The sequence below is a fragment of the Macrobrachium rosenbergii genome, chromosome 21, assembly GCF_040412425.1.
Source record: "Macrobrachium rosenbergii isolate ZJJX-2024 chromosome 21, ASM4041242v1, whole genome shotgun sequence".
Classification (NCBI taxonomy): domain Eukaryota; kingdom Metazoa; phylum Arthropoda; class Malacostraca; order Decapoda; family Palaemonidae; genus Macrobrachium; species Macrobrachium rosenbergii.
In genome coordinates this window covers 70,076,808-70,102,538 of record NC_089761.1, presented here as the reverse complement: position 1 = coordinate 70,102,538, position 25,731 = coordinate 70,076,808, and the positions used below count along the sequence as shown (strand labels likewise).

The 25,731-nt window shown below is 41.2% G+C and overlaps 1 protein-coding gene across 1 annotated transcript in view; it reads right to left on the bottom strand.

Annotated features, from left to right (window-relative positions):
* Positions 1-25,731, bottom strand: part of LOC136849552 (general transcription factor 3C polypeptide 1) — a 1,135,756-nt gene that overhangs the window by 995,639 nt on the left and 114,386 nt on the right. Inside the window, 1 exon segment of the mRNA XM_067122889.1 lies at positions 6,432-6,591. Coding sequence (XP_066978990.1) covers positions 6,432-6,591 — 160 coding nt within the window.

Below are 25,731 nucleotides of genomic sequence, written 5' to 3'. Positions count from 1 at the left end.
TCTATGTATATAGCCCCGGATCTGGTACTGAGAGCAGTAAGTGTCCAACCTCTTCGTTTGCGCTGTGGCGAAGAGATCTATGCAAGGACGTCCCCAAAGTCCTGATGTAGCGTTCATTCTGTTGAGAGGACTTTATTTCCTGCTCAGAATGTCCGCCCTCACATTTTTTCTCCCCTTGGATAAAGTGAGTTACTAGTTTTACATTCTCCTCCTTTGCCCAAAGAAGAGATTCTCTTATTGTCTCGTATAGAGACCTGGAGTGAGTGCCCCCTTGTTTGCTGATGTAGGCCAACGCTGCCGTGTTGTCGGTGTTGACCTGCACCTCTCTGTTCCCCACTGTGTTCGAACTCCCTGAGAGCTAGAAGGATTGCAGTTAGTTCCTTCTAATTGATGTTTAACTTCTGCTCTCTGGTCCAGGAGCCCGAGACTTTTTATGTCCCTCGTGTTGCTCCCCATACTGAGTCCGACGCGTCGGATAACAACACTAGGTCTGGGATCCTCTAATATAGAGAAGGGACCTCCTGGAGCTTGACGGGGACGTTCCACCACTATAAATACGGTCTTATTGGTTCCGAAATGGGGATGCACTTGGTCTCCAGTTCTATTTCCTTGTCCCAGTTCCGATTTAGATGAAACTGTAACGGGCATAGAATTAACCTCTCAAAGGAGACAAACCGTTCCAGCGAGGAAAGGGTTCCCAACAGACTCATCCATTCCTTTGCCAAGCATGACTGTCTCTTTATAAAGTTCTGAAATTTTCTTGAGGCTTGTCCTGTCTTTGCAATAAACGGAAAAGCCCGAAAATCCTGACTCTGAATCTTCATCCTAAGGCATAGAACCTCTTGGGATGGGATCAGCTGAGATTTCTATCTGTTTATCAGTAGACCTAATTCTTTGTTAGACGCTGATGCCAGTGCATCTTGCGCCCTGAGCTAACTCCACGTCTTGGCTTCCAATATCTTGAAGCCTGACGTCCTGACGTCCCAATGCCTTGACGCTGACGCCTTGGGTTCACTGACGCTTGTCATCATGGTGTTTCACTCCTAGATGCTTGACGCCACTGCATCCAGCGTCCTAGAGTTTCATTCACTACGTTCAGCGTCTTAAACTTCTGGATGTCTAGAAGCTTTAGTTGGACGTCTATTATCCTTCTTCTCTTTGCCTGGTTGTCACGCTTGCACCCGGGAAGACAAAGTCTGCTGCATATTTTATAGTAAAGCTATATGCGGGGCTTCCTGCTGTTGGGGACAGGCTGGGGAAGCCTCAACTACGGCAATTATTTCCTCCTCATCGTCAATAATGGACCGTGGAGGGGTTCAGCAGACGAGTACCAATCTGAAGGAGGAAGAGGAGGATGTATGGAAGGCAGCACAGTGTCTGCCACGCTCTTGCAGCCTGGTATCCTGACTGAACAGAACTGTCTACGTTTGTTCTTAGTAGGAGAGCTACCCTTGGCTGGAAGGGAAGAGCTCCGGGCTGCTCCAGTGGCTACAATCTGTAGTCTATGAAGTCTTATCATGACGTCCCTCAATATTGGGTAACTTGCTCTTGAGAGGTCTCGGCTCCAGAGCCAGACATCAGCCCTGTCTGTTTAGGCCAAAACAGAGAGACCGAAACTAGAAAACCTTTCCCGTGGACGAACTTCAGAAAATTCTTGGAGTTCGGGTGCATGGGGATGTGAAAATACGCATCCTGGAGGTCCAGTGAGGCCATCCAGTCATGCTGTCTGACCGCTGCTAGAACCGATTTTGTCGTTTCCATAGCGACCTTTGTTTATTGCACAAAAAAAGTAAGTGCAATCCCGTCTAGCACCGGTCTCTAACCCCCCAAGCATTTGGGGAACAGGAATAACCGAATGTAGAATCTTGGGGAATTCGGATCCTGAACTCTCTGTCTGGTCTCCTTTTGCAACATCATAGACACTTGTTGCTGTAGAACCTTTGCCTTGGTTCTGTCGTTGCATTTGGCAGAAAGGTCGAATTGTCTTGTTACTAGAGGGGGCCTACTCAGGCTGGACAGTCTGGCTCCTACAGCAGTCTGCAGGAGAAGAAAGGCAGGTCCTCCTTCTTCCCTGTGTAGAGCCTCTTCTCGTTGTCATTCATCTACCCGCCCTAGAGGAACCTCTATCGGAGGGCCGACCACGAAAGAGCTGAGATACCTGAATCACAGGAACCTCAGCCTTACTCTTTTTAGCGATGAAAGTCGTAGGTAGGACTTTTCTTGCTGTTTTAGATATTAAATCTTACATGGTTTTCTGGGCCAAAGATGAAAAGGCCTCTTTACCAAATCTTGAGAGAAGAGGTGAGAGGAAAAAAGGGGTATAAATCAGTTCTGATTTTGATTGGACGTGACCCCATTAGCCAGGAAAGAGCAAAGATGGGCCCTTTTCTTCAGGATTCCAGCTGAGAAAGGTGCAGTTGATTCGTTGGAACTATCTCCGAGTCCTTTATCCATACACGACATCAGATATATGAGTTCTTCGGTTGAATAATTCCATCTTCCTTCCTAAATCTCCAAATTCTTTTGAGGGGGTGGTCCAATTCTGATATAGACCAACAACTTCGTTTTCCCCATGGCCACTCGACAAGAAGAGTCAACAAGATTCGAGAAGGTTCCTGGGAAGGGGCAGGTATTTCGAGGCCGAACGATTCTCCAGTTTGATACTAAACGCTAGACCTTGAGCTAGTTTGGTTGGAGGAAAAACAAAGGCTGTCTTTCATTGTTTCTCCTTCGAAAGTATCCATTCTTCGTAAATGCTGCCCTCTTAGACGCCTTCACAAGAGTAAATTCTGAAGGTGGGGAACGAGGAGCAGTCAGGATAAATTTCTCTGGAAAAAATTTCCGAAAATAGCTTCATAAGCCTTTTCAAGTCTGATAAAAGCTGATGGCCTTTTATATTGTCTTCGTCAAAAATCTCTACAATAGGATTCACAGGAGAATGCGGGATATTATCATTCTCTTCTTCCGATTTTCCGAAGACTGAAGTAGCGACGTCTTTCAAAATATCATCTTGATGCCTGGCATCCTGGCGTCCAGTCTCTTGACGCCTGGCGTGTTGGCGTCCATTTTCTTGAAGCTTAATGTCTTGCCGTCCAGCTTCATGACGCCTGACGTCCTGGCGTCTAACTTCTCAACACTTGACGTCCTGGCGTCCAGCTTCTCTACGTCTGACATCCTGGCGTCCAGCTTCTCTACGTCTGACATCCTGGCGTCCAGCTTCTCGACGCTCGACGTCCTGGCGTCCAGCTTCGGCGCTGACGTCCTGGCATCCAGCTTCGACGGGCGTCCTGGCGTCCATACTTCTAACTTTCGCTGTCCCATCAAACCTAGAGGTTACTTGAGAACTGGCCGCCTGTGCGACATCGGTCAAAAGCTTCCTCCGGTTGACGTACAGCAACCAATGGACGAAAAAACACTTTAACCTCGCCTTTCCTATGGCGGTGAGCGTCCTGGGAAACGTCAACAGGTACGCTCGAGGGGACGACTGCTCGGTAGCTAAAGCCTCTTGCCTCCCTTCGTCTGTCGACTTTCCTTCTCACAGGGGTTGGTGAGCTTGGAAGAGGTCTAGGACTAGGAGCACAACAGGACCGAGCGGTCGCACCCTCCACTGCACTTGCACTAACAACATATTAACACTTGTATTTTTAGATCTCTTATTATCGATCACATATTATCCCTGTCTTCTGAGAGGGATTTTACCTGTTGGGCCAGGGTCTGAATGGCAGCCAACAAATCATTAAGTATTGGATCCTTACCTGTTTCAGTAGGGGTTCAGAGACTACCACTACGGGAGAAGGATCAATAGGATAGTTAGCAAGGGAAAAGAATTAACTATTCCTGGTTATATCAAGAAGAGTGAGAAACAGTACTCTTGGCTCTTCTGAGCCGGTCTTTCATTCCCGTTCTTCAGACATACTAAGTGGGGATCCAAGGAGACTTTAGCAAGCCGCTTGCATCCCCACACACATTTTCACACTCGATGAAGTCAGATATGTTATAAGAAAATCCAAAAGCGAACAAGCGAAAGCCAAGCCAAAGTGTACTTCACCAAAATAAGTTGCAAAAAAACACAGGCTACGAGCGAAATTCCATCGATGTTACCGACACAGCGGCAGGGAAGATCTGAGGAATAGTTGGAATGGTTCCAGGTACCTGGGTAGAGGGCGCACAGGTGGTTCACCTGACTACCGATCGGCGATTGCCGCGAGTTTTTGAAATTCTGCCGTGACGTCAGGGACTTAAGCTATATATATAACTACCAGGTAAGTTAGATGTTTAAAAGTACTGAATTACTTAACATTCAAATTCAGAGATATAACTACAAAATGAACTGCTTTTAACAATATATGTAAAGTATTGTATCCAAAACCCATATAATATAAATAAACCTGAATACTCCAAATTCTTCATAAAAAAAACTTAGAGAGAGAGAGAGAGAGAGAGAGAGAGAGAGAGCACGCAAATACATTCTAAGTTTAAAGTTTATCCTAACAGAATGCAAGTGTGTAGGTATACCCTGTACACATGCACAAACACACCAAAAAATGTGTAACACTACATCAACATATGGTATTCAGTACAGTACAGTGCGATACTGCATCAAGTAATGCTAATGAAAATAATGTAGGGGAGAGAGAGAGAGAGAGAGAGAGAGAGAGAGAGAGAGAGAGAGAGAAACAGTAATGTTAGAAGAGAGAGAGAGAGAGAGAGAGAGAGAGAGAAAGAGGCTGGGGAAGTTGGGCCAAAGGCCCCACACTACAGAACAGTTTGTTTTCTAACATGATGCACAAATAGAAAAGCCTTGGTCGCAGGTGTGTGTCTGTTCATTATCCACCCTCACAGGCACTTACAGGAAAATAAGTCAACAAGGGTGCGTTTATTTATTCACACACCCCAGCACAAACAAGAAAGCCTCAGTCTATTGTCCGATAACCCTATCGTAGTTACCAAATTTCTCCAACCAGAAAAATGTTACTGAAGAGTGTTAAGTACAGCTGAGCTAAAAGACTACTATAAAAATAAAAGGTCTTACCCATACACTTACCTACTGTTCTACAAGGATGCAATTAGCCACTGACACTAAGTTATGTGCTAGTAATTAGTAGAATAACAAATGACTCAACAATCAACAGCCATGTACAGTAGTTTGAATAGAAGTATTAGATGTTCATAATCCCTTATTCAAAACCCTTGGAGCTAGTTGTGTTTTGATTTCCAGATTTTTTTCAGATTTTGGAACTGAAGCTTGTAGGATGGGGCAGTTTCATTTTTAGTTTCAAAACCAGAATTGTACTTATACATAGTATATATCATAAACTATGATTACCTGGTAAAGGCACCAGGTAAGGGTTATGTAGCCTATAGGCTGTGTTAGGTGGTACATAAATAAAATGAATAATTACTGGCATTATCGCACCAAAAATATATAAAATCAGTACCTTTAAGATTCTAAAATGTCTGGCAAAGCTCACTATTACGAAAAAGTACTTCTGTATTCTGTATTCCCTTAGGAAAAATACAAACATCACAACATATTCTCAACACATGACATCACTACTGGCAAAGTAATATCCCTTGAAGTAGAAACCACAAATTTCTGGACAATGGAAAAACCCCAAACCTTCAAATAACTGGGCAACTATCAATGTCACAAAACCATTTAGTTTGATTATAAAATACTACAAAGGAAATACTGGCCTTTAGTAAACACCAAGGCTTGTAAGTTATGCATGATTGGGAACCTTGGTTCACATCTGTTTTGTAAACATTCTAAAGGAAACCCGATTTACCCTTTTGGAACCTGGGGATCTACCAACATTAAAAGGGCACTGTATAATAAGTTTCAATAAACAATATTGTCTAACATCATCGCCTTAATGTTAATTCTCACTTTGATAAAAAAAAAAAGCATGGCAATTACAGCGTAGCCTAGCAATCTACTCCTAACTTCTTGCCTTGCAAAAGGCTTACTGGCTCCTGATTTAAAGAAATATAAACTGCCCGTTAAAACTTTAAGGAACTAAAACTTTTCACTGGGTCTTTAAACTAAGTACTTAGCTTGAATTGTGTTAAAAGGGTGAAAAATGAGTATTCGAACATGATTTCTGGAGCACAACCTTGGGACTAATGAACTCTTGGACAGACTAGTGTAATAGAGATGGCATGCTAACAGGCTGTTGCCAAATAACTCCAATATTGACCAGCTAAAGTCTTTGTTGGACAGGGGATGGCCCTTTGGTCCCAAGTCCTTTATATTCTATTAATGTGCCAACAAGTACTATTCTGGCTGAGACCAACTATAAGAGAATTCTTTGTAATTGGTTGGTCTGTTTTATGGAGCCTGTGTGTGTGTGACTAGGAGAGTGTAACTCCTTTGAAGGCAAACAGCAGCTATGCATAAAAAATGAGGAAGAAAAAATGCAATGAAGCACCTTCACCCTTGACAAAAGCATTTGTCTCGATCTCCCAATCCTTTCAAGTAAAATATACTGTGTTAATGTTAAGTCATAAAACTTGTCAATACAAGTTGAAACATTCAGTGCTTTATCTCGAAGCCTCTGGCTAGCAACCAAGACCATTTTTTCTCCATATCTGAAAACAAACATTTAAAAATAAGCTTTGATACATAAATGAAAAATATTAAATGTCTACTAGTAATATAAAAGTATACTGAAATGAAAGATATCAAATGTCTGCTGGTACTTTAAAATTAAATTGGTAACACAACTGCATTGGTAACCTAGCCACTAGAGGAAGATGCCAGCCCAACTCAGTACCAATCCCAAGCCTTGATAAGTAAGGAGGAGAGGAGTAAGGAAGGGCATCTGTCCGTAAACATCTGCCACAGCCAATGTGATCTAGCTGTTTATGACAGAAACATCTACAGGTAAATTAAAAAGTGACCCAAACTAGGGATGAAATTTAAGCAGCAAGCTCAGTGTTTGAAATTTTGCATGTTCATGTAGGCAACAGTGCAGGGAGGGGTCTTGAAATTGTATGACTTGACAGTATCCTCTGACATGGGAGCAGAGGATACATTCTGTTGTAAGTAGCCAGATACCTGATCTCAAACAAGAATGCTGCCTATCTCATCAAAATTGACTACATCTTGAGCTGAAGATAAGATGTGGTGAAACTGAAAGACTGCAAAGTCATCCCTGAAGACAATATAGATAAACATCATTGCTGCTATATCGTCCAAAGAAAATCAAGTGGTTTGACCAAAAGAGCCCAACCTTGGATGGCAGTTTAGTGAAAGGGTATTAGAAGAGATGATTCAAGAGATAAATAACATCAAAGAATAGTGGAACCAGACAGTGGAAATCATATTAAAGCACAGTAAAAAATCTTATGAGAAAGTAATGGTAAAATATAGTTAAGGTTTAATACTACTCAGTTTGCTAGGTGTAACATTTTGGCTACAACCAAAATATGGAAGAGTTTGCCTAGTGCAGTTGTGGAATCTTCATTCCTGCTTTCTGCTGACTTCTGAATTCAGATGTATTGGTCTTATTTTCTGTTCCCTCATATTTATTCATGTTTCACCTTTTCCTATATCCTGCCTCTCTCTGCAGGCTGATTTCCCTTTGGAGTACTCTTGAGTTATAAACTGTTGACTCTGTCCATAAGGGTTTTCAGCTGAAGATTTAAAGAAAAGAAAAAATAAAATGAATGATACTTGGTGGTTTAATGTAAAAGTACAACGATTAACAAAAGAAAGAAGGAAGAACAAAGAAACTGGAAGTGGTAGAGCTATAAAAGGATAAAATACACAAGGAGAGTTGCAAGAGAGTCAAGAGGGTAGCAGCAAATACCAAGGATAAAGCATATGATTAGTTACACCCGATTTACAAATGAAAGCACAGTTTTTCAGGCTATCCAATAAAAAAAAAAAACAAGGACATTACCCACATTATAGAGGGATGAATAAATTTGTTTTTATTTAGCATTTCCACAAAGTTTTGTGAGACTGAGAGAGAGAGAGAGAGAGAGAGAGAGAGAGAGAGAGTCCTGTGTGTGTGTGTGTGTGTGTGTGTGTGTGTGTGTGTGTGTAACTGTTAGTGAGTGCAGGCTGTTGGAAGAGGATGATGTCGTTAGTTTGTTTACGGAGCTGTCTGTCTGTGGAATATGTGAAGGATTTTTCGGTTTTAATCTCTCAGTCTTTAGTCAGAACTAGTGTTTCACTCAGTGGTTCTTGTGTGGGGACAGTTTTTGTCAGGCTTTTCTGGGAGTTGTTGGTTTTCTTGTTGGTGTGCTGTTTATTTGTGTGTGTGTTTGTTTCTTTTTTGTATTTCCTTGTTGTGTTTGTGGTTTTCTGCTTGTGGTTGTTGTGGCCCTTTATCCATCTCCAGCAACCAAGATCAGGGTGAGTGTTGTTTGTTGTTTTGTTTGTGGGTTTGAATTCACTGTGTATCTACATAAATTTGGCGCCCAACGTGGGGCTGTTGCAGAACAAACTTGAACTTGTTTGGTGGGTAGAGTGAGAGTAAGAGGTCAGGATGAGTGAGATTAGAAACTGAGATCCCGTTTGTTTGTAACTCTGAGGGTTTGGCTGGAGGAGAATGGGAGGCTGAGGAGTGAGAATGAGGAGTTGAGGAGTCAGTTGGAAGATCTTCAATGCTATTGCAAAAGAAGAAATGAAACAAGAGATGAAAGTCTCTTCAGACCTGGAGAGAGAGAGGGTGGATAAAAACCAGTTGGAAATGATGAGAGGTGTGGAAGAAATGGTGAAAGGTATGTTCAAGGGTGTTTTTGGAGAAGATGCCCTGTTGGAGGCAGGTTCTCTGGAACCTGTGAAGGGGCAAGAGAGACAGAAAAGGAGGAAGAAGTGAATGGAACTGAGTGATGAAAGTGAAAGAAATAGGAAGTGAGAAACCAGAGAATGAAGAGTCAGGGTAAGGAAAGGGGAATGAAAACAAGGGAAGGAACATACATCAAGGATAAGTCAGGGGAAGAAAAAGGAAGAAGGGAAAGGGAAAGGAAACTGGTAAGAAGGGTAAACAGTGGGAAAGGCAGGAAAGAAGGGAGAGGGTAAACACAGTAGTGAAAGAACTGGATGGATTTGGAAATAAAAGGAGGGGAAGAAGAGGGTAATGAAAAGATGAATGTAACTGCAGAAAAACTCTCAGGAAGAGGGTATGAAAGGACAGATAAAGTGCTTGAATTTCAGGTGAAAACACAAAAGGCAGCTATGTATGAGAGGTACCCGGTGTGAAGAACATAATGAGTATGGAATGTTGGATGTGCATGATTTCTTTAGGAGTATGAAAGGTTTTAGTCAGGATAAGTATGGGAAAGTAAGAGAGTGTCTTCAAACAATTAGGAGAATATTTGACTGGGTTTTGAACAATTGATATGTAAACAACCGAGATATGAGTGTTATGTTGAAGGACAAGGTGAAAGCTAGACTAGTTGAGCAAACGAGGCATCATGAAAGATATTTAAGTATAAGAGGAAGAATGAATTTGATGAGGCAAGAGTGAAAGCTAGGCCTTGTCACTGTAGACTTGTAGGCTGGAGACGTTGGCAAGGAAGAAGTTTGGGGATGATGGGATAGATGAATGTAAACTGAATCACAAAAGATGTTAGGGACAGTGCCAGATGGAGTTAGAGAATTTGTGAACTTGAGCCAAGGAGAAGATGGACTTGAAAGGTTGACTGGATTTTTTGAAATTTTTTTAAATTGAAGAAGATTATGAGCAGACAGGGTTATAAAAGAGAGCAGAAGTGTAAGTGTCCTTTCTGGGGTAGATGAGAGAGTACCAGAGTTCTTCTTTTTAGGGATGCAGTGTTGAGGGCCCAATGAGAATGGCAGATAGTGTAATAACCCTGGAGTGTAAGAGCAAGTAATGTGGGTGCCAGTGAGGATGAATGGTGGGTTTGTAAAGGAACAACGGGTTGGACGGGTTAGGGATAGTAGTGTACAAAGGGAAGGTAATGAGTGGAAATAAAGAATGAAGTGTTTTAGATTGGAAAGGAAGGACATAAAAAGAATAAGTGTAGGTGGGCTTTAGGAGCGTGTTTCAAATGGGCAATCGACATTTGGTAAGGGAGTGTGCAAAGATAGGGGTTAAATGCTGAGGTGCGGACAGGTGGGTCATATTGCTAATGGTTGTCAGTAGGGAGGCTGTTCCCCATGTCCAACTGTGGTAATAATGGGCATTATGGAACCGAATGTGTTCAGAACCGAGCAAGGCTAAACATTTAATGGAAGGGCATGTATCAAGTGTATGTAGACGAAAGAGGGTGACTGTGACAGCATCACAAAACTGAGTGTGAAGGGGGTTCAAATGGGTGGATCCTCCAGGATGCAAGCGGTGCCAGTGATGCATGTACGTGAGGGTTTGTTGCATGAGGGAGGTTTTGCTGGAAAGACTGAATGCATGAGTGTGCAAGTGTGTTGTAAGGGTAGTAAGATTGATTGCCTTAGTAGATACTGGTGTAGTATGAATGTCATATTTAAGAATGATGTTGAGAAATTGAGGAATAGATGAGATTAGGAACTGTCAGGGGAAGTAAGAGGGATTGGAAATTTAGGGGTAGCAGTGGTTGGAAGAGTGTGTGAACGGTTAGAAATTGGGGGTGTAGTGATGGATGAAAGTGATTTTTGTGTGATTGAGAGTACAATGATAAATATGATATTTTATTGGGATGTGAGTTTTTCAAAAAATGCAGGATGGTGGTCCGTCCTAGTATGAATGTAATTGAATTACGTTATGAAAGGGGATGAATAAATTTGTATTTGGGGAAGGATGGTAGGGTTGAGCAAAAATTGTGGAAGAGAGTGCCTGTAATTGCAACAGAGAGGTAAAAGTGCCACATGAGATTGGAGAAGTTGTGAGTGTGAAAGTGGCATGGCCGGATAGCCTCAGGATAGCCAACAATGATAGGTGTGAGTATGTGGTTGAGGGAATAGACAAAATAAATTAGTCAGGGCAAATGTTTGTGTATATGATGGGGTTTTGAACATGGAGATCCGAGGGTATATATAACGTCATTGCAGTGTCAGGAAGAAGCGAAACGAGGAATATGTGAGGGAGATTGTGTGGGAATATTACGTACGTTGGTGAATGTGGATGATGAGAGTGCTGTGAAGGTTGCTGTGATGACAGGTGATTTAAAAGGAGTTAATGATTGGGTATGAGGAGTTGAAGGAAAGAGTTTTGGTAGATGAAAATGTAAGTGATAACGTAAGAGAACGATTGAGGAGAATGTTGTGGGATAGGCGGGGCATTGAGTCGACCAGGACGAGGATTTTGGGGATCGAAGCTTCCCGAATTTAAAATAGTTCTGAAGACGCCACACACCCCATATATCAGCGTCCCGACATTTTTCTCCGTCTATCAATCGTGAGGTAGAGGAGCAGTGTGAGGAGCTTGAGAGGGTGGGAGTGATTGAAAGGAGTAGGCGCCTGGAATAGCCCCTGGTGAGGTTGACGTAAGAGATGGAAGTTTGCGAATGTGTGGGATTATCGGAAGGTGAATGAAGTAACTGTGAAAGAGTCGATTCCCGATGAATGTGGTGTCTGATTGTGTGTACAAGATGAATGGAATGAAAGTGTTTACAAAATTAGATCTGGTAGAGGGCTATTACCAGATGCCTGGAGGAATGAGCAGGCATATTACGGCCTTTTCTAGTGGTTCCTGCCACTACCAGTTCCGAAGATTGAGTTTTTTGGACTGGCTAAGGGCCTGCTGCCTTCAAAGGGCAATGAATGTGGTTCTGGCTGGGTTTTGATCACAAGAAGGTAACTGTTTTTATAGATGACATTTTGATTGCGAGTGAGACTGTAGAAGAGAATATGGAACTGCTTGAAACGAGTGTTAGAAAGGTTGGAAGAAGTAGGAATAAAAGTAAAACTTGAAAAGTGTGCTTGGTTGGCTGGGGAGGTGGAATTCCTAGGGCATATGGTGAGTGGAAGAGGTGTAAGGAAGAGTGATAAGTTTGTGAATAAGGTAAGGGAATTTCCACGTCCCCGGACCGTGCGTGAGTTGAAAGGATTTTTGGGTTTAATTGAGTTTGGAAGGAAGTTTATAAAAGATTGTTCAGGGATCGGAAACCACTTACTGAATGGACGGGGAAGAGAAATTGTGTAAGATTGAAATGGGATGAGCGAATGATCGAAGCGTTCGAGAGATTGAAAGAGGAGGCTGCAAGAGACGCGTGGCGTTGGCTTTCCCGGACTATAGTGAGAATGCGAATAAACTAGAACTGTATACGGATGCAAGTAAATATAGTATGGGAGGATGCTTGGTACAAATGCAGAAGGCGAATGGGGGAGAACAATTGAGAGTAATTCCGTATGTGAGCAAGGCGTTTGGAAAGGCAGAGTTGAAATATTCGGTGATTGAAAAGGAATTGGCTGCAATAAGGTTTTGTGTGAAAGCGTTGAAAGTATTTTTGTATGGGGTAGATTTTGTGATACGGACGGACCATCGACCGCTAGTATATATGGTTAAAAAGGAGAGTGTGAATGCTAGAATTGCGAGAACGATAGAGGATTTGAATGAGTTTAGTTTTAAGGTAGAGTATGTTGCAGATGCTATGTCGCGTATGTGGACTGAATGAGATGATAGGGTTAGGAGCGACTGGGACCAGGACCAAGTACCTGTAGGATTTGTGGTAAAGCAACAGTATGTAGGGGAGAATCGAGTGTGGGAATGTCTGTTTGGGGGGTTGAGTAATTTGGAAACAAATGGGTTGATTGACGGAGTACCTGCAAGCATGAACGAGTTACGTGAAAAGGTGATGAATGAGATGCCGGAAGGAGGAGTGTGCGAGGAAGGAAGGGAATTAGATGAGGAGGAAAAAGTTAGTGAAAGTGTTGTTGGTAGTGGCTGAAATGTTTAAAATTACAGTACGATTGTTCTTTGGATGGAATAGGCGGTGGAGTATAAAGGAAGGGTGAATGAAAATGGTACGAATGTGATTTTAAATGTTCACTGTGGAAAGGATACTTGTAGCTGGCTGGTTAAGAAAGGTGATTGTGGGGAAAATGAGGGAATAAGGAGTAGGGTTGAGGATATCGTTGAAGATGAATGCGATGAGGATGGTTGTGAGGAAGCTAAGAAGGTGAATGTAGCCGTGAGAGCGTGTATGCATGAAGCGAAAGGTAAATTAGTAACGAATGTAGTGGTGGATCAGAATAAATATTTTAGTTTGGTAGACACGGGAGCACAAGTGTCGTTAGTGAGTAGTACAGTAGTTAGTGAATTGGAAAGGTGCGATTGGGATATAAAAAGAAAATCAACGAGTGTAAGGATACATGGTTTGGGACAAGGGAGTGTGTTAGTATGGGAGGAGGTACAATTAAAAATTCAGTTAGGGGGATTTGAAATAATACATAATTTTGTAGTCATGGATGAGAATGATATGCCAACATGTTTTTTATTAGGAATTGATTTTATGAGAATGCATGATATAAGTGTGGATGTCGGGAGGGGAATTTTAGGAAAGGGCGGCAGGAAATAACGAAGGTTAAAGGAGGGGATGTGTCTAAAACTAGTTTTGTAGGTATGGTAGATATTGCAAGGAGTGAAAATGATTTGTTGAGTGAAGAGGAAATTAAGCAGATGCAAAATCAGTGCATGAAAATAAATACGTTAAGAGAGTGTGTGTTAGGGGTGTAAGAGTAGGAAGTTGGCCGTCTGAGTTAGAAGTGTATAAGCGAAGTGCTAAGAGATTTGTTGTATGTAAAGGTATAGTTTATTTTTGCATCAGGAAGGAATATGGGATGGGGAAGTGTATGTGCCAGTATTTTCGGAAGACGCAGCTGTGGGTATGTGTTTATTGGTGCATAATAGGTTTGGGCATCTGGGGAAAAATAAATTATGGGAATGTATGAGAGAGAGATTGTATGTGCCTGGATTGAGTAAAATTTGTGCGGATGTAGCGATTACGTGTGCGGACTGTCAGAAGGGTAAGTATCAAAGTGTGCATGCGAATCCACCTGTGTTGCGATTGCAGATGAAAGAGTTATTTGAGATGGTTGTGATTGATTGTGTGTCGTTGCCTGTGACTGCTAGAGGACATGTGGGAATGGTTGTAATGGTAGATCATTTGAGTAAGTTTGCATATGCGGTAGCGATTCGAACAAAAAGAGTGAGACTGTAGCGCGAGAATGGTGGGTCAAGTGATGTTGCCAATGTGTGTGTGCAAGCCGACGCGAATGTTGAGTGACAATGGGCCTGAATTTGTTGGATGGGAGTTTGAGCAAATGTTGCGTGATTGGGGCATAGAACATGTGTACTCTACGCCGTATATGCCCAGTGTGAATGGATTGGCGGAACGAACGGTGAGAACGTTGACAGAGATATTACGTATGATGAGTGAATGTGATAATGATTGGGATGTAAACGTTGGGCGAGCGTTGTGGGTATACAACGCCACTGTGCATAAGGGTATTGGTATGTCTCCGTGTAAATATGTGTTAAATTTTGAAAAGATAGTGAGACCGAGATTGGGTCTATCTGAGAATGATAGGGAGGTATGGAAGAAGGCGCATGAAAGGTTTGAAAGTTACAAGGTGGGCAAGAAAGTGTTGAAAGAAGTAATCGAGAAAGGGCGGTTGAATGTAAATAAAGTGCGTGAAAAATTTGAGGGTCCGTATGAAGTGTTGGAAGTTGGTCCCAGTGGGCTTAGTTATGTTGTAGGGGAAGTATGTGTAGATGGTAGTGTGAGAGAAATGCGAGCGCATCACAACCAATTGCGTAGATGGAAGGATGTACCGGAATATGTGAGAGAGAATGGGGTGTATAAATGGTTGAAATCGAATGTGGGTGAACCAAGTATGCATGAGAGCTTGTGTATGGAGGATCAGCAATTTGTTTTGATAGAGTATGGTAAAAAACGTAAGAAAGGGAAGAACGTAAGTAAACTGAATGGTCGTAAGTTGTGTGATAGGGGTGTGAGTGCCAAAGTGGAAATGAGTGATAAAGCGTGTAATACGGATGAATGGGATGGTATGGATAGAACGTATAGCATATGCGGGTTTGATATAACTGAGTTGACTGAACGTGTAGGGGTTAGTGAACGGTTGGAGGTGAGCGAAAGTGTAAGAGTAAGAGAGCGTGGCAGTAATATACGAGTGATTGAAAGCATGAATGAATCGTTGCAAGAATTGGATAGGTCAATGAGCGAATGGGATGGGTTAGTTGAAGAATTGGCGGAGGTATTTGGGAACGAGTTAGAGGGTATAGATGAGATTGTGGATGAAATTGAGAGTGGTAATAGTGAAGAAGATAGCGTGAATCTGAGAGAGAATGGAGGAGAAGATGTGAGTTTGAATGTTGCTAGAAGAGAGAATGATTCTGAGGGAATGATTGTGTGCCCGCGAACGCGATCTAGAGGACCTGCTAGTGAGCATCCGTGGGTGTTGCGTAAAGGCGATTTGAAAGAGGTGTGAAAGGTGTTGGTTGGGAAATGCTAAAAAGGGGGAGAAATATAGAGGGATGAATAAATTTGTTTTTATTTAGCATTTCCCAACATTTTGTGAGAGAGAGAGAGAGAGAGAGAGAGAGAGAGAGAGAGAGAGAGAGAGAGAGAGAATTGTCGTTAGTGAGTGCTTTGGTTGTTGGAAGAGGGATGAGGTCGTTAGTTTGTTTACGGCGCTGTCTGTCTGTGGAATATGTGAAGGATTTTTCGGTTTTGGAGTGAGTCTTTAGTCAGAGCTAGTGCCGGTCAGTGGTTCTTGTGTGGGACAGTTTTGTCGTATGCTTTTCTGGGAGTTGTTGGTTTTCTTGTTGGTGTGCTGTTTATTTGTGTGTGTGTTCTGTTTCTTTTTTTTGTATTTCCTTGTTGTGTTTGTGGTTGTTTGCGGTTGTGGTTGTTGTGGCGACCTTTATCCATCTCCAGCAACCGAAGATCAGGGTGAGTGTTGATTGTTGTTTTGTTTGTGGGTTTGAATTCCGCCACAACATAAAGCAAATCAAGGAAATAGACAGAAAAGAGGTAAAGAAAGAGATTGAAATTATAGAGATGGAAGGAATATTTTGAAAACTAAACGAAAAGCATGTGAGACTCATTAAGGGAGATAGATGTCCAAGTTTTAGAAGGCATAATGAGATAACAGGACGTGAGGTAAAGGAAGCTCTGATAATGATGACGAATGGGCTGGGTCAGAAAGTTTACTTGTAGAGGCATGGAAGACACTAGGTGAGGAGAGAATACTGTGAGAAATAATAGAGTGAATTATGGAAAAGGAAATTATACAAGAAAAATGCAGAGTGGCACATGATATTGATTTTTAAAGACAGATGTGCTTGGTTGTTAGAACTATAGAACAACTGAATTCATGGAGCATATGTTGAAAATATTTTGAATACTTACACATGTGGTCATGATTGTCAGACAGTAACTAAGTTTTATGAAAGGGACTGGTACAACTGATATACTTTCCTTATGCACTGTAATGGACAAGTATAGAGATAAGCATGGGGCTCTCCATAGTCTACATTGACCTAGAAAAGACACACAACAAGTTTGAGGGGGCAGGAGGCACCAAAAAATTATGAGTTATTGGTGAAACGTACAGAAATGTAACAACCACCATGATGCGTATAGTAGGGCATAATGGGACAACTCATAGCTGCTGACTCATCACTGTTATCTCGTCCCTGGCCCAACTCATCGCCGGCTAACTCATTGCTGGCCTACTCATGCCCTGACTGACTTATGCTAAAAATCGAAAGTTTATAAAAAAAAATAACAAAGAAAGAGCACAAAAAAAGAAAAATTCAGTGGAAAAAATAAAAAGCCATTGGAAATGAAAAATGCCTTTACTGTAATCATTAGAGTACTGGCAGGAATATTATTAAATATAAAATATTAATTAAATGCTTTATAGCTAAAGATAAAAAACCATGAAGATGAAGAAAAAATGAAAAGATGTATTTTATGTTTTGAGAAATGCCACGTAAATATTCAATGGGAGTCCTCTGAGTAAAACTTTGGACTGTTCTAGTAGGACTGTGCTAATCAGTATCTAGGTATTCTTTTAATTTTGCCAGTGGGGCAATACCAGCTATAAGCAATTCCAAATAACTGTCTCAACCTTTTTGAACTTTTTTGAGTGCATTAATGAATTTCCAGATTGTTGGAAGTTCCATCCCTAATTCCTTCTATTTCCTACTTCTTTGTGGTTGTTGGTTTTATCTTCCTGATTTAAAGTATGAAAATACAAATTCCACATTTCCATTGGGAAGAGTGGGGCAAGTCTGCTATTTCCTCGTCTATTGAACTGACCTATATAATTGTCTTCAAGCCAATTCTAAGTTTGGAAATATTTGTTTAATTGCACTACATGAAGAATTCAAAATCACATACATTCAATTTTGGTTTTATGGTGGGCTCAATTTCTTTTATTGTTTCAAATAACCTTTAATATGTAAATTTCTGTTTGTTAGGTAAAACAGCATAAAGTACGGGGATGACACCTCCTACTGTTTGAGCCTGTGCAATATACACCTGAGAAAATAACTTGGGAGCTATCTTAAAAGTGCCATCTACATACCAAACTTATGATGAAACCGAATGTTGCACCCAGCTTCTCCTTTCAAATAAAAAGTCTTCTTTCTGGTTTGGCTGTTTTGTAGGTTACATATTCATCAGGGATTGCTAATTGATGAAGGTCAATTGGGTCTGGCGGAGGGATGCTCATTTCATTCCGTTTCCGTCGAATAGTTTTCTGTACGGCAGATGAACACGGTAGTGACCCTTGTACCGTTTGGGAAACATTAGTTAAAATTTCATTAATTACTACACTTGGGTTTCCCAATGTCTCTTCAGCTCGGGTTTTATTTTTGTAATCGTCTTTGCCACTTCTATTCCTATTGGTGAAGAGTCATGGGTGTGAGTATTTATGAATTGGGTGTGAGTATTTATGAATTTCACTACGTTTCCAAATCTTGTGTGGATTCTTGCTTTACATACCCTGAGTTGTTCACATTGCCAAAATGGGGTAATAGTTATTGTTGTTATATACAGCGGTTTAAATAAAGGTGTCGTTCAGTGAATTTTGATTTTTAGCATAAGGTGTCATTCAGTGAATTTTGATTTTTAGCATAAGTTCGTTGAGGCAATGAGTTCAGCTGGCGATGAGTGGGCGGTGATGAGATGGCGGCGATGAGTTGTACTAGATCCATAATAGGGATGACTAGACTAGCAGCTTATGTGTCAAGGTAGGACAACACCAGGGATCAAAATCATGCTAAATGCAACAACTAAAGGATATCAGGGAGAAGCTGCTTTGGTGTATGTTCATTGTTTTGCTGGCAGAAACTCAAAGAGGAGCTAGAAAGAAACCTAGACAGGTAGAGATGTGAGTTAAAATGTACAAAGGGGAGGGAAGACATGTCATGCAAAGACTGAACTTATGACAAATAGGAGGGATAATGACCAGCCAGCCACCATAAACAAAAAGTAGTGAACATCAAGATTGTGTAATTATCTGGGTTCTGTAATAGATGCAGATGCACCTTTACATCAGCGGGTACTTTGCAGCAAGGGACTAACAAAGTATACAAGAAGCCAGTTGCCCCTGCCCTGAGCACATACTGACCAACCAAATGACTGGAATCATGAAGACGAGCATCACCTACACCACAAAATATAAAAACACCACCCACCCATTTAAGTTAAGACTGGTGGGTCTCCAGGTACACAGTAGCCCCAGGCTCCCCTTACAACTCAACACCAAAGTTCAAGGCGACGAGAAAAGGAAGGAAGAAAGACTTCCTAAGCTTCCTCCCCAAACACCATGCCAGCCACGGATAAGGGCCCTAAAGTACGAACAGTCCCCGGTTATCGGCGGGGGTTCCATTCCCGACAGCGTAACAATAACCAAAAATCGCTGACAATAGCGCCAATCCCTGGTTATCGGCGCCGATGATAACTGGGGATTAGCACTGATAACTGGGGGATTGGCGCCGATAACTGGAGATCAGCGCATATCGGTGCCAAAAATCCAGTTATCGTCGTCACTAGACAAGCGACGTGAAACCAGATTGCTGATAACTGAGGCCACTGATAACTGGGGACTGCCTGTACTACAATTTTCAAAAGTAGTTTTCACATCACGAAGATAATGAAGATAATAAGTCTTGAAAACAGACTTGCACCCCCAGTAAGTCGCTTGAAGAATTAATAGAGACAGGTTGTGCCTGAAGGCTAAAGATGTGGAGACTGCTCTGACCTCATGAGCTTGAGCTTTGATGGACGTTAAAGACGTTAAAGCTTCTTCTCCAACCTGAGAATGGGCCTCAGAGATCAGATCCTTCAAGAAAAAAGACAAGCCGTTCTTTCCATCAGGCTTTTAACCCTTTAACGCCGACTGGACGTATTTTACGTCGACAAAAATTGTCTGTCGGGTGCCAAGTGGACGTAAAATACGTTGACTACAAAAAGTTTTTTAAATATTCTCGGAAAAATACTTATAGGCCTAGTTTGCAAAAAATTTTAAATCACGCGCCTTGAGGGATGCTGGGAGTTCACGGATCATGCTGTTGTTTTGTTTACAAGCGAATTTCTTTCTTCTCCCACCAGAAAGCATCAGACGAATCGTCAGAGAGCGATTTCTTGACGCATTCGTGTTTTGCTGAACTTGTGTAAGTGTTAGCGTGTTTGTGACGCAATAGGACGTACACAGAGATGTAGGACTCTGAAAGGCGCGTATTGCCTGTCGGCAGTGAGCGTGTGAGACTCGTTTTAGACTTGGATGCTGGAGAGGGGACCCAGCACCCAAGGTGATCCATCTTATGAGCGCCGTGTTGTACAGCCACGTGGCCGAAAGTGACCATGGGCCCCAAGGGCCGTACCGTGCCTTTTATGGCCCCTAGGAAACATCGGGGTGTCCTGAGAGGCATTCGTAAACATTTGGGAGGCCTCCAACAAAAGGACATTGATGAATACTTGTTGGAGCTCGATCGAGAGCAGGTGGAAAGTCCTCATTTTGATGGCAGTTTGTCATCTAGTGACAAGGACATCACGCCTGATGTCAGTGATGACGAATATTTTCCCCCAATGTCCGTACAAGAGCCAGAGCATGAAAGTGAACTCAATTTCAGTGGTTTCAGTGCTTATGAGGGAGTGTCTGAGGAGGAGGAGGCACCGATTGTGGCTGGTGGAGACGAGACAGAAAGTGATGGTGAAAGTGAGGGAGATGGGCCAGTGGGGGGGGGGTGCGAAGTTGTGCCCGTGCACGTGCCTGTAGAAGGTCGCAACGTCACGGCAGCCTAGGTGAGGGCCGTTCGTCCAAAAGCGATGAGGGGTGGTTGGAGGACCCCACCCCACCTAACATGCACCCATTCACGGCAGTACCTGGACTGACCGTCCCTGTGCCTCTCACTGCACTGGGGTTCATTCAGCTCTTCCTTACACAGGAATTGCTGGGATACCTCGTTGCAGAGATGGCGGATTATGCTCGGTACTGCTGTGAGGAACTGCAGACGACGTTGTCGTATCGATGGCGGAGCTGCAACCTCACGGACATGGCGCATTTTTTGGGGCTCCACATTTTTTTGGAATGATGCCTGCTGCCGACGTCAGGCAATATTGGAGGCGGAATTTTTTTTTAGGTACGCCCAATGTGCCCGGCATTATGCCCCGTGATAGTTTCCTGGTGTTGGACAGGTATTTCAACGCCTTCAACTGAAGGGCCATATCCCGGAATAACCCAGGTCGCCTCATCTTAGTCCGCCAAGTGTTGGAGTACATTCGTGAACGGTGCCAGTTTCTCGTGGTTCCTTCCAAGAACCTTTCATTGGATGAGGGGATGATGCCGTACAAAAGGGCGTCTAATTATAAAAGTGTACAACCCCAAGAAGCCAAAGAAATATGGTATGAAGTTCTTTTTTATTACGGAATCCAACACTGGATACGTCGTTGACTTCTCTGTGTATTCTGGGGCCTTCTCCACACTGCGTGACACTGTCTTCGGTCTTGTGGATCGTTTCCGTAACCAGGGATACCACCTGCTTATGGATAATTATTATAACTCGGTATCCCTGGCCCAGGAACTGTATGAAGCAGGTGTGCACGTCAGTGGTACCCTTCGGTTGGTGCGCAACATCTGGCAAGAGGAGAGACAGCGTAGTGGCGGAAGGGAGATGAATTCGTCATCTGTTGGAAGGGGGTCCGACTCGTGCCCATGATTATGACCAGTCATGAGCCCATCCAAGAAGAGGTCGTTCAGTGGAAGAAGACAAGTCGGCAGGGCCGAGTTACATATGAGGAGTTTCATGTCCAACGGCCTACTGTCATTGGGCACTACAATAGGCACATGGGAGGAGTTGATCTCTTTGATCAACTCATCCAGTATTATCCCTTCGCCAGGAGAACCAGGAGGTGGACACAGAAGCTCCTCAAATACCTCCTTCAGTTGGCCCTCCAGAATGCCTACATCCTCTACTGTGGGTACAATTCGGACACCCGGAGGTTGTCCCAATCCAGTTTCTCGAGGTGGCTGGGAATGCCCTCATCAACTTCAATCCTGAGGATTGGCCTTCCAATACCCGCCCCCTGCCCCGAGCTCCAGATCTGCCCCAAGAGGATAGGGCAGATGTCGCTAGGAGGGCCAACCTCGGTCGTCCTGCTCCTGCCGACGCCGCCCTTGATGATGCCGCCCTCCCTCACATTCCAATGTCCCGTAGGGTAGTGGACCCTGTGTGTCGGCTGCAGGCAGGGGATCACACACTGGAGCCCCTAGAAGGGCGTAAGCAGAAACGGTGCCGGGTGTGCCATATGAATGGCAGAAGAAGAGACACCCGGTTCGTCTGTCGCACCTGCAAGGTAGCACTTTGCAGGTTCGGGGAGTGTGACCGTAATACCACACTGCGGTTATATATTAGAGTGCGCCTATCCGAGGGACACTGGAGGGTGAAGCGGACCGCCGAAGGGCGGCCCATCTGCAGTAAGGGTGCGCATCTCCCTCCTCCACCTGTACCTCGTCATGTGTAGAGGAAAAAAACGCAAGACTCTTCAATGGAAGAGGCAGAAAACATGAATAGAATGAAGAGTCAGGATTACGAGTGAGTATTCTGCATCGATTTTATATTTAATTTTATATTTATTACAAGTTTTTATATATCTGTATTTATTGGTGTTTTGTATATTATTTCGTTTTATGCAAAAAAAAAAAAAGCTTTTCACCTGCATTCCTTTTATTTATGTATTCGTACCAAAAACAAATATATATATATATATGTATGTGTGTGTATGTATGAATGTGTATATTATATAAATATATATATATATTTTTTTTTTCGGTAAGCAAAAAATCTTACATTCTAGTGATATTCAATCATTTTGCAACAAACGGGAAGTCTTTACCGCAATATTTCGATTTATGGTGAATTTTTGAAAAAACTTTTTCCTTATGTCCGCGCACGCTAACTGCTGAACATCTCAGAAATTCTTTAGTCACTCTGTCGTAATTTTTGCACCATTTTCTATTAGCCGTTACATAAAGTTTTATGTATGAAAATGTGCGCAATTTCATGTACAATACAACAAAACATAACTCATGGTTGTAGCTTTTATCAGTTTTGAAATATTTTCATATAAATCACAATAAGTGCCAAAATTTCAACCTTTGGTCAACTTTGACTCGACGGAAATGGTCGAAAAATGCAATTTTATGCTAAAACTCTTACATTCTACTAATATTCAATTATTTACCTTCATTTTACAACAAACGAGAAGTCTCTAGCATAATATTTCGATTTATGGTGAATTTTTGAAAAAAGCATTTTCCTTATGTCCGCGCTCGCTAACTCTGCTGAAAATCTCAGAAATTCTTTATTCACTTTGTCGTAATTTTTGCATCGTTTTCTATTAGCCATTACATAAAGTTTTATATATGAAAATGTGCACAATTTAATGTACAATACAACAAAAATAACTCATGGTTGTAGCCTTTATCAGTTTTGAAGTTTCTTTACATAAATCACAATAAGTGCCAAATTTCAACCTTCGGTCATTTTTCACTCAACCGAAATGGTCGAAAAATGCAATTGTAAGCTAAAACTCTTACATTCTAGTAATATTCAATCATTTACCTTCATTTTGCAACAAACGAGAAGTCTCTAGCACAATATTTCGATTTATGGTGAATTTTTTAAAAAACTTTTTCCTTACGTCCGCGTGCGTGCTAACTCTGCTGAAAATCTCAGAAATTCTTTAGTCACTTTGTTGTAATTTTTGCACCATTTTCTATTAGCCGATACATAAAGTTTTATATATGAAAATGTGTGCAATTTCATGTACAATACAACAAAAAATAAATCATGGTCTTAGCTTTTATCAGTTTTGAAATATTTTCATATAAATCACAATAAGTGCCAAAATTTCAACCCTTCGGTCAACTTTGACTCGACCGAAATGGTCGAAAAATACAATTGTAAGCTAGAACTCTTACATTCTAGTAATATTCAATCATTTACCTTCATTTTGCAACAAACGGGAAGTCTCTAGCACAATATTTCGATTCATGGTGAATTTTTTAATAAAACTTTTTCCTTACGTCTGCGTGCGCTAACTCTGCTGAAAACCTCAGAAATTCTTTAGTCACTTTGTCGTAATTTTTGCACCGTTTTGTATTAGCCATTACATAAAGTTTTTTTATGAAAATGTGCACAATTTCATGTAGAATACAACAAAAAATAACTCATGGTTGTAGCTTTTATCAGTTTGAAATACTGTCATATAAATCACAATAAACGCCAAAATTTCAACCTTCGATCAACTTTGACTCGACCGAAATGGTCGAAAAATGCAAATGTACGCTAAAACTCTTACATTCTAGTAATATTCAATCATTTACCTTCATTTTGCAACAAACTGGAAGTCTCTAACACAATATGTCGATTTATGGTGAATTTTTGAAAAAACTTTTTCCTTACATCCGCATGCGCTGACTCGGCTAACATCTCGGAAATTCTTTAGTCACTTTGTCGTAATTTCTGCACCGTTTTCTATTAGCCGTTACATAAAGGTTTATAAATGAAAATGTGCGCAATTTCATGTAGAATACAACAAAAAATAACTCATGGTTGTAGCTTTTATCAGTTTTGAAATATTTTCATATAAATCACAATAAATAGAAAAAATTCAACCTTCAGTCAACTTTAACTCGACCGAAATGGTCGAAAACTGCAATTGTAAGCTAAAACTCTTACAGTCTAGTAATATTCAATCATTTACCTTCATTTTGCAACAAACGAGAAGTCTCTAGCACAATATTTCGATTTATGGTGAATTTTTAAAAAAAATTTTTTTAGGTCCGCGCATTATGAATTCATGCATCATTTTCTGATAATATTTTCTCTGTGTTGCTTTGATCATTTTACAATTTATTATATACCAAAATCATCACAATTTAGTGTACAATACAACGAAAAAAGAAATAACTCATTAGCTTTAACCGTTTTGCTCACAGCGCGATTTGTATACAATTATATATGAAATTTTTTTTCACAGTCATATATTCCAATATTTATAAATGATAATTATATTTTTTTTCATTTCTGATGGTTGCATACTAAACTTCAGGCAATGACAAAAAAAGGAGCCAAAAATGAACTCTTAATCTTAAAAACTAAGAGTGCTGTGATTTTTTGAAAAGAACTTTCTTTCCGCTTTGGCGGTAACTCTCAACGCCCTCCGGTATACGGGAGACACTTTTGTAAATAGACGCTTGGTGTTTAAGGGTTAATAAATATATTTACTTAATTAAATGAATAATAGTCAAATGACTAGCACATTTAAGAGAAAAGAAGCTTTGCTTTCCTAAACCAAAAAGTTATGCTTACATTCGCCAGATGTCATTTAGGCTAACTGCTTTGGCTGTCTATCGGTCCCTTCTTTGTGAATAAATTCTTGATTATTAATGGAGTAAACATCACATTTAGTTATAAATTACAATATTTAGTACACTATTGGTAGAATGTTCAAAATGCTTTGTTTTTACTAGTCAGCTGACTTTGTCTTTTTAATAATTTCCCTTTAACTCTGGGTGTGGCCTAACATTAGTAATTATTTTTTTTTTTTTATATAGGTATCAGATGGCCTCCACTTCTTGTCAAGTATCTTTCAAAGAAACTGATGGCATTCTACTTGGATCTGATTCAGAATTAGGGTCAGATATTGATGATCCTACGCCAAATGATGATAATTATTATGATAACAATGAAGAAGATAAGGATGAAGATGCCCCAGCAACATGCTCATCAACCGCAGTTGATGTAGCCAATTCTTTATCTTGAAATAAAACTAACTGTAATAACAATAATCCAAGTCAATTTTTTTATTACACAGCCTCTCAGAAGGTAATTACATTTCAAAACTGAAATCCGTACGTGTGTTTCACAAGATTTTTTCCAGAAAAAATGTATGAACTTGTTGCAAAAGGAACTAATAAGTATTTTAAATCTATGGTAGCTACAAATCAGCCTTTGCCAAAAAGATCAAGGTACCACCAATGGTCAGATGTAACTTTTGATGAAATAAAAGCTGTTGTTGCTATTGAAATAGCAATGGGTATATCTCATAAACCCACAACTGAGAGTTACTTAGTGAAAGTAGCTTCTTACGGGATACTCCTGGATTCACAGAAGTGCTTTCTAGGGACTAATATCAGTTGATTAGATAAGCTATTCATTTTAGTGATAATGACCAGAAAGATGGAAATGATAGGCTCTCTAAGATTAGACCGGTATTAGATATGGTACAAGATTTACA